The following is a 9,853-nucleotide window of genomic DNA, read 5'->3' as shown; positions in this document are numbered from 1 at the left end:
GATAATCTATTTCATACCTATGACTTGACTAATTTTGGGTATGTTTGCTTGATTGCAACCATCCAGGGGAGCAAAAAATTCCCACCTTTATTCTTGGATGTTCATATTTATTAAGTATGTTCTTATTGAGTATTATTATTGGAGAAACTCTATTCACTTAAGTCTCTCAAACCATAAAGATAATTCTTAAGATTATTTAACCCTTTTAATCATTATACTTAGTGAACCAAAATAGCATAATGTTTAGCTATCAATGATTCTCTCTCATAATTGATGTTTCTATCTTTCTCTCCTTCTCCCTTCCTCTCTGAAATCAATAAAAATATATTTTTTTAAAATGAAAAAAAACGGGATAATAAGATAATGGATAGAACATTGTTTATAATATAATTTAGTAATATATAGGCTTTACTAAGATTCTGGACCTGGACTCATACAAAACTGGTAAATCTTTTGCATAACAATACTGATTGCTTTCTTTCTAAATAATCTTTGTGGTAACAAATGATGATAGCCTCAGAAGTACACCACCTCCTTTAAGGAAGGACATACTGCTGGCAGTGGTCTTTGGCTGTCAGCTCTTTGAGGAACTGCTTCGGCTGCAGAGGGCAGCCTTGCCCAAGTTCATACTCTCCCCAGGCTGCTCAGTTCATTGACTGATCTAGGTTGGGGTATCAAGGCCTGGCCATTCCGGCCCAACTCTAAAGAACCATTTTAACTCCAGAGCTCCCTGGGAAGTTGATTGAGGCTGCCATTGGGCCTACATCTCAGTTCAACTTTGCCTTCTGATAAATGTTGCTTCCTTCTCTTCCCTTCCAGAGGTATCCATCCCAAAAGAAATGCCTAATAAATTTTAAAAACCTGTTGTGATAAATCATCTCAGCTCTACTTCCTGGAGAATCCAACCTGTGACATCAATGTTACTTACATGTAATATATTGTACTTAGCATCCCATCTACATGGAGAAAAAGGGACTGATCACAGGAGTGGCTTTTCGAAAACAAAACAAAATAAAACAAAAAACCGAACCCTTTTGCAAGTGAAATCTTAAGTGGAGTCCAAATATATAATGTAAGAGATGAAGCAGAACTTGTCCTGGGTGAGGTGTGGATAAGGCTTGCTCCCGAGCTACCTCTACAAAATAGCTTGAGGGTCGTATTAGAGATTTGCTTCTTTAAATATTATAGGAATTGAAGCACAAAATTTTAGAGCTGGAAGGGATCTTTGAAATCATACAGAACAACTCCTAATTTTACAGATGGAGTAACTGAGGCCCAAAGAGGTTTGTGACTTATCCAAAGTAAAGAAAAATTAACAGTGGCAGATAGAATTATAAACTAGTTTCCTCATTCTTATAGTCCATTATATAAATTGTTTCACTGAGAGTTTCAGATCCTATTTCATTTATGTTCTTAAGTGAAAAACTTTTAGGAATTCAAATGAACCAACAAATATAAACTAAATATTTTTTTTGTTTCTATTGTGTTTAAAGATGAAATATTTTTAAGCACAGGCATACCATATTTAACATTAAGGTTTCACATATAATATGTTCTATTTTATAGTCTGCTTATATGTATTTTCCTCTTTTTATTGTGGTAAAATACATATTAAACTTGCATGTTAATAATTTTTAAGTATACAGTTCAGTATATACTGTACTGAAACTCTATACCCATTAAACAATAACTCCCCATTTCTCTCCTCTCCCAAGCCCCTGGCAACCACCATTCTACTTTCTGTCTCTATGATTTTGACTACCCTAAGTATGTAAGTGCAATCATACAATATTTGTCTTTGTGAGTAACATATTTCACTTAGCATAATGTCCCCATGGTTCATCCATGTTGTAGCACATGTCAAGATTTCCTTTCTGTCCTAGCTGGTTTGGCTCGGTGGATAGGGCATTGGCCTGTGGACTGAAGGGTCCTGGGTTTGATTCGTCAAGGGCACATGCCTGGGTTGCGGGCTCGATCCTCAGTGTGGGGCATGCAGGAGGCAGCTGATCAATGATTCTCTCTAATCGTTGATGTTTCTGTCTCTCTCCCCCTCTCCCTTCCATTCAGAAATCAATAATATATATAAAAGATTTCATTTCTTTTTTAAAGCTGAATAATATTTCATTGTATGTATGTACCACATTTTGCTTATACATTCATCCACTGATGGACACTTGGGTTGCTTCCATGTTTTAACTAATGTGAACAATAGGGGTGTACAGACATTTCTTTGAGATCCTGCTTTCAATTCTTTTGGGTATGTACCCAGAGTAGAATGAGTTAACTCATTCAAAGTTTTATTTAAAAGGTTTTTCAATTTTCTTCCATCACATTTCCTCTATCTCATAAGAAAAAAAGAAATACATTACAAACTTAATTCTACCTGACAAACATTTTTGTGTGTGTGTGGACCAAATACAACTACCTTTTACTTCAAAATATAAATTAACATTTATTCTTCTTAAGTGATTGCACCAGGGAGGAAAAAGTATTAAAAGACCCACATTATCACAAGAAAGCTCTATACCAGCATGCCAAAATTAAAATGAAAACCCTCAATGAATTTGAGACCAGGGTCTTCTTTCTTTTTCTTTTTTTAAAAAAATATATTTTATTAATTTTTTACAGAGAGGAAGGGTTAGATGGAGAGTTAGAAACATAGATGAGAGAGACAGGGATGGAGAGTTAGAAACATCCATGAGAGAGAAACATCGATCAGCTGCCTCCTGTACACCCCCTACTGGGGATGTGCCTGCAACCAAGGTACATGCCCTTGACCGGAATCGAACCTGGGACCCTTCAGTCCACAGGCCGATGCTCTATCCACCGAGCCAAACCAGTTAGGGCAAGGGTCTTCTTTCTTATTGATTATACCAGTAGCATCTTTCTTCTAATTTTGGGTTCCCATTTTAGAGGTCCTGGAGGAAAAAAGTCCAACAGAATGTCTCAACTTTTTCTATCTATATACCCATGGAGCCTCAGAGGAAATAGAAAGGAAAGAGCCAGATGTCAGCATCCATGCAAGCTCCTTCCAAAAAGAGAGCCTCACAAAACCTTCTTTTCTACCCTTCAAATATATGCTCACTTGCCTGTATTCAAAGGCCAGCGGGCAATGCTGAACTCTTAGCACGTTTCTACAACTGTCTGACATACGCTTTTCCATGGCTTTCTTATTACCTGGGTCCTTGCTGTCTGTCTGGTCTCAATTGACTCTCCACATAGCTCACCGAGCTCGAACCCCTCTGACCTCTCCCCTCTTCCTTGAACATATAAAGTTGTTTTTGTCTCAAGTACTTTGCACATGTTGCTTTCTGACTCACCCCCATTGCTCACCCCAAGTTACCTAACTTCCACTTGTCTTTAAAGTTTTAGCTTAAATGTCACTTTAGTAGATAGGCTTTCCACTACTTCCTGCTAGATTAAATCCTCCTTTTACCCAGAGCAAGTTTCATAATTACATGATATAGTTATTAGTATGATTATTTGCTTAATCTCCCCTACAGATAATAAGCTCTATGAAAACACTATGTCTGTTTTATTTCCTCTGTATCCACAGGGCCTACCATAGTTCCTGGCACATAATAGAGGTCCCCACCAGTATTAGTTTAATAAATGAATAAGTTAATCAATTCAGAAAATAAATATGTATCCCTCCATTATTCACAGCCAGGGACCAATATATTTTCTCCTGCCCTTCATTCTTACCTGTTTAATTTTCATTTCTTCCCAAGAATAATGCACAACAAATAGAAGTCTAAGTGAACAAAAATTCTTTAATATGCTCTCACTAGAATTAGAATGTGCTTGTTGCTATTTATTAAAACAAGTACATATACACCTCAAACATACCTAATAAGGCCTTAGCCAGTTTGGCTCAGTGGATGGAGCATTGGCCTGTGGACCGAAGGGTCCCAGGTTCGATTCTGGGCAAGGGCACATACCTCAGTTGCAGGCTCCTCCCTAGCTGGGGCCCTGGTTGGGGCTCGTGCAGGAGGCAACCAATCGATGTGTTTCTCTCACATTGATGCTTCTCTCTGTCTTTCCCTCTCTCTTCCATTCTCTCTGATAATCAATGGAAAAATATCCTCGGGTGAGGATTAAAATATATATACCTAATAAGGACAAAATTATAAGGGATTTTTCCCTCTGTAATTCCATTCTGTGAACTTATTCCCTAAGGTCACTCAAAACACTTTTGGGAATTCTTGCAAAAAAAAATTATTGATAATTCTGTGAAATACTCATATTACAGAAATTGCTTTGAAAGAAGCTTAAATTTTTTTTCATAAAGTATTTCAACTTATGAACCATGATAGGCTTGTATGAAATGAGGATCTTTAGTTGGAAAAGTAAAGTAAAAATAAAAAACAGAATCAGTCTTTCAAAAATGAGAATATAGTATTTAAGGTGACAGAGAATCAGTCTTAGAAGAATTAGAAACAATAAATACAAGAAACAACAGAAAAGAGAAGACAGTGTTTCTAAAACACATAGTATCTTGGGAATATCCATTAAGAAGCACACTCTGCAAAAGCATTCTTCTAAAAGGGCACACCCAAAGGTTTTACACAGGAAACTCCCAAGGTCTGCAGTATTACGGTTATTGGTTTAGAGAGGGGCTTACTGGTTCTTTGAGTTGGAGATTTGTGGATTTTTAAATTTTTACTTATTGATGGTGGTAGACTTCAGAGTAACAAGGAGAGGAAGATAAAGAAATAGGCACAGATGTAGCTTACACAGTCCTTCATTACCTTTTTACTCTAAGAGAACGTATCCAGTGCTAGGTTTAGTCCTATGCGTCTGTTGTAAAAAGGTAACTTAAATATCTGAATGCTAAGTGACCTGAGGTGGCTTCACGATGATTGATAAAGCCTAGAGCTCCAAGTGGACTGTGCAACCTACCTTCTTGTGCACAACAGAGGAACTGGAATTTACTGTGCTTTCGTCATCATGCATCATGACAAGTTCAGAGCTGCTCTCATCCATGACCTCCTGCATGCTATTCACACTGCTGCTCTGGCTGCCTGTGCTCACAGACATGCTTGGGATAGAATGGTTGCTCCCCAGGCTGTCCATTTCCCTGCTCAGGCTGATTCCATGTTCGCTGTCCTATAAAAACGGGGTACTCGGGTTAAAAAAAAATGACTGGAGATAAAGCGCCAATCCATTGACTAAGCTATTAAGCACACTCAATTTTGCAGTGCCAGGTTGCTTTTCTGCCAAATCTGCAAAGATAAACTTTTTATGTAGTGGCTCCACTACTCCCCCACCATTTTCAGACATCTCAAATTCACTCTATGCCTTCCCCAGGGGCCATTCTGGACATGAGTCATAAGGCTCCAAATGCTGCTATCCCAGGGCTTTCCCCTGTCATATGCAACTATCATATTATTGTATTGCTATTTAATAAGCAGAATCAGGCCAGGTTTGTAAGAGACCTCCAGGAACATCAAGGTGCTAGAGAAAGACTGCAGGCGACAGGTGACCTCAAGGATATTTGCAAATATGGCAGTGGTCACTTCAAACTAAAATAGAATAAAAAGAGTTTTCAGAGATTTGACAAGCAATATACTCCTTTGCAAGTCATTATTGAGTAACTTCATAGCTAAGCAGGGATATTATTAATTCTACTGTCCTGGATAGGTAATTAAATTCTGCCTCCCTTAAGCAATTCTATCATGCTTACCTCTGTAATCTTATTAAATATATCTGTTAAATAATACTGGTATTCATCACTACTAATCTAAAGACTACTATTTGAGAAGTGGTAAAATAATCAGAACATATAATCTATCCATCACAATGGGATATCTTTTGATATAAGATTAAATAGTATAATTAAAGCAACTTAGTTCCAAATAAACATTATTTTTGAAGAAGCATATGTACATATATAACTTTAAAGAATTGTTACTTGGTAATGTAGGGAGTCACTGGCATAGGTAGGTAATGGGGTAATAGAAAATGTTATATAATACATTATATTTTTAATAGATTTATTTTCCCATTTAAGGAGAATCATTTGTATATATGTAATCACGAGAGTTTATAATCCAATTCAGCTTTCTGAATTTTACTTTATAATTATCAATGTAATAATTTTGTTTTATTTTATATCAGAAAGCTAAAGTAAGATTCATCATTCCTTTCCTCCTCTTGATCTAGTTTTAGATAGGCTAATCCGTGCTCAAATACTCTTGCTCCCATCCTAAGCACGTCCTGAGATCCCACTTCTATAACTATGTCTCTTTCCTCCGTCTTTGATGCCTCTGGCTTGGCTCCTTCCCCTCTGCATATAAATCTGAAAACCCCTGCGCCATATTCATGTACCTCTCTACATACTGCCTTTTGTCACTTTTCCTTCTCAGCCAAATTTATAAATCTTAAAACTTCCAACTTCTGCTGTCTATATTTTCTCACTTCCCATTTATTCTAAATAGTAATTTTTCTATTTATCCTAAGTATTCTCGTAAAACTGCTTTTATGAAGGTCATCCAGAATGCCCTACTTGTAAAACACTTAACATTTTTTTCTGGTATAACTTGACCTCTCGGCAGCCTCTGATGGCACTGGCTGTTCCCTTCTTGAAACTGTGTACTCTCTTAACATCTGCGAGGCCTTTACCTCCTAGGACTTCTTTTTCTTACATGGAATTCTCCTTCTACAATAAACTCCTTGATTCATGATAATTTTAGAGCTCTTGATCCCCAACCAACTACCCCTTATCAGAATTATTTCCTATGTTCTGGATTTGTATATCCCAACCAATTGCTAGACACTGTTCAGGTGTCTCAATTGTCATTGCCCTTGTTCCAAACAATCCTTCTCAAGTTATTTGAATGGGAAACCAGGAAGTTCTCTCTCCTTTGAAAACTCCATCTGTATACTATGCCAGTGGCATATGATGCTAGGCCCTTAAACTCCATAGGCACCTAACTGAAACAATTTTAAACCTACTCTTTCTCCTTGGTGCCTTCAGTTCTGGGTATTGACATACTCATTAAGGTCCTAACATTATCAAATCTACCTCTACAGTGTTTCTCAAAAGTGTTTCTTGTTCCCCATTCCTTTGACACTGCCCTTTTTACTTCGTGCATGAACTAGTCACTCAATGAAATCCATCTTACATTCGGTTGGTAGGATAATCTTTCTAAAGCACAGCACTTTCCTGAGTCTAAAATGCCCTATGCCCTCTGTCAAAAATCACCCACATCATGTCCTCCATACAACGTTCAACAATCCCCACCAGCAGACTTATCTTCCCACTATGGATCCCTGCATGGTGATATACCTCTAAAGCATTTTTCAAATTTTGTCTTATGTAAGAGTTTTTTCATGAATGTCTTTTTTTGCAACTCTGTGTCTCTTAAGGCAGAGAGCATCCCTTACCTTTTTTATCCCCTTTATAGTGCCCAGTCTAGAACTTTTTCACATAGTAGGCACTCTATAAGTGCCTGCTAAAATAAATTGAACCTACTTCTTCATCCTCCTGTGATTCATGCAAAGGTCCATTTCTTGTCTCTTGGAAAAGGATTTTTTTCATTTTGCGGTATTGTAGGTTATCTAGTTCACGAACAGCATCTTTTGTCCTCTGTATGAGGTCAATTAGGACACGTAGTGGCCGGTCTCGTCGGACAAAGTCATGCTAATTGAGGGAGGAGGAAATAGCAAAAAATAATAATGAGAAACATATTTTTAGGTGCAAGATATAGATATAGTAATAAATGGACATAAAACAGTTCTATGGATTTTGCAGAAATAACAAGATATGATTTTCATTCCATGTAGTCCCTCATATTGTATTAATCTTAAAAAAGATAGATATAATGCTTTCTCTTCTTCAAGTCCCATTTTGTGGACCTTGTCCTAGAGTTTACTTGAGAACTCTTGATGTTTACCTTATCTTACAAGTATAACAATGACTATAATTTTAAATAGTAACTGAGTGGTTTATAACTTTTAAATCTGAAGCTATATACCAAAGCAAAAGCAATGCAGAGTACAGACTATTCAGACTATAATCTGCCTCAATCCTACTCCCCACTTTACACTACTGTTGTGTATATTTTGTTTCCTATTTCTGTGGTCATATATAGTGTATGACCGAAAATGTGATAGCTGCTCAATCTATTCAGAGGTCAGAATTCTGGCAACTTCATCTCCCCTTTGAAGAGTTGTACAACCAGGAAAAAGGTAGAAGATCCTCCAAGGAGTGAAAATATCTGCCCCAAAGTCCATAAACTTTTCTGGGCATAAGCGGCCCTCACTTTCAATATTGTTAGTCATCTCTAATACATATTTCAGTTTCCTGCTTCCTCAGCCTATAGCAGATTAGAAAGAGGGAATAAAAGTGGGAGAAAGAGGATTCAGAACTTTAAGAGGTAAGGTTATTTGCTGTTCTCTGGCAGCCTGACAGTAGAGAAAGAGAGAAATTCCATGATTAACATACCTACCACCAACCAAATGAAAATGAACAAAGGTTTCTGGGCTCTTTGAAAAGGCACAATGCCCCCATATAGTTGTTTTATACTTCAAGAATTTGCAAAACACTACTGTTTTTGAGCCAGCAAGAAGTGAAATTATGTTCATTATACATTCTTTAGAACAGTGGTTGCCAACCGGTGGTCCGCAGACCACTGGTGGTCCGTGAGGTCCGAAAGGTTGGCAACCGCTGCTTTAGAAGGTAGAGAGGCACATCTTATATTTTAACACAGACAATGATCAAAAGTGGGAGGAAGAAGTTTTGTTTTTTAAAGGACAAGGTTCAGTTATGTGGGAAATTCACTTATGTGAAATTATAATTTAAAGATATTGGGAAAATGGGAGAAATGTGGTAGGCCTTAGATGATGGAATAGATTTTACTTCTTTGTAAGTTTAACAAGATATAACGAAGGAACAGGACCATTGTGAGGAAAAAATATCTACATGTCCTGTGGTTCTTCACCCTGACTTTGCTGTCAGGGAAACTGGCTTTTGCTCCTGCTTTTATAAAATATCTCTTCCTCTGCAAAGAGTCCTTTCTGAAGATCCCCGGAAGTAAGTATAGCCTCCACATTTCAAGATGAGAACGAAAGGGAGAAAGGAAATTATTTTGCTACTCCTGTGCTTCAATTATACAAGAAGAAATCGTTTTTTAGTAAATTTGAAGCTATAACTTAGGGGCAAACTGAAACTTTATAATAAAATAAAAGGACTGCTAGAGTATAGAATATTCTTGTCAGAATCTGCCTCAATCCTCCTCCCCTCCCCACACTACTGTTGGGTGTATTTTGTTTTCTAATCCTTACATAACAGCAGCTCCTGCCATTCTTTGTCCCTGTGTCTGCTTTATTTTTCTATAAATAATTTATCACCACCTGACATTATACCATCACATATTTATTTGTTTTTATACTCCTTCATTAGAATATAGGTTCCATGAGTTCAGGAGCTATCATTTTCTTGTGTACATTCATATTATTTTTAGTGCTTAAAACAGTGCTTGGCACACAGCAGACAATCTATAATAATAAAATCATAATATGCTAATTAGGCCAGATGACCTTCCTGATGAAGCCAGGGCTGCGAGGGAAGCCCAGGTCCCGGGTGCTGGAGGGAAGCCGGTGCTCGCAGCCAGGGAAAGAAAGGCCTTCTCTTGCTCGAATTTCATGCATCGGGCCTCTAGTTAGTAGATATTTGTTGAATAAGTGGTGAGGCTCATTTGATTTGGCTCACCATATCAAATAAAGACTAAATCAAACCAAATCAAATAAAGATCCAAACATTTACTGACAAAAAAGTTTTCTTCAGGTATATCTTTAAACATCCTCTGCTCCACGTGTTTTGCTTTATTCTTCAGGAACAATAGGTTGG

The 9,853-nt window shown here is 37.3% G+C and overlaps 1 protein-coding gene across 6 annotated transcripts in view; it reads right to left on the bottom strand.

Annotated features, from left to right (window-relative positions):
* The window catches only part of TAOK3 (TAO kinase 3), a 161,759-nt gene that overhangs the window by 39,863 nt on the left and 112,043 nt on the right, over positions 1-9,853 (bottom strand). For 5 of the 6 annotated variants that reach the window (XM_059676638.1, XM_059676642.1, XM_059676641.1 and 2 more), the window contains 2 exons: positions 7,478-7,645; positions 4,903-5,109 (listed from right to left, as the gene is read on the bottom strand). In XM_059676638.1, the coding sequence (XP_059532621.1) occupies positions 4,903-5,109; positions 7,478-7,645 (375 nt within the window). The remainder of the gene's footprint in view (positions 1-4,902; positions 5,110-7,477; positions 7,646-9,853) is intronic. The other variant, XM_059676643.1, reaches the window with a different exon arrangement.

This window comes from Myotis daubentonii, chromosome 19 (assembly GCF_963259705.1).
Source record: "Myotis daubentonii chromosome 19, mMyoDau2.1, whole genome shotgun sequence".
NCBI classification, from domain to species: Eukaryota; Metazoa; Chordata; class Mammalia; order Chiroptera; family Vespertilionidae; genus Myotis; species Myotis daubentonii.
This window is presented reverse-complemented; position numbering and strand designations above follow the sequence as displayed.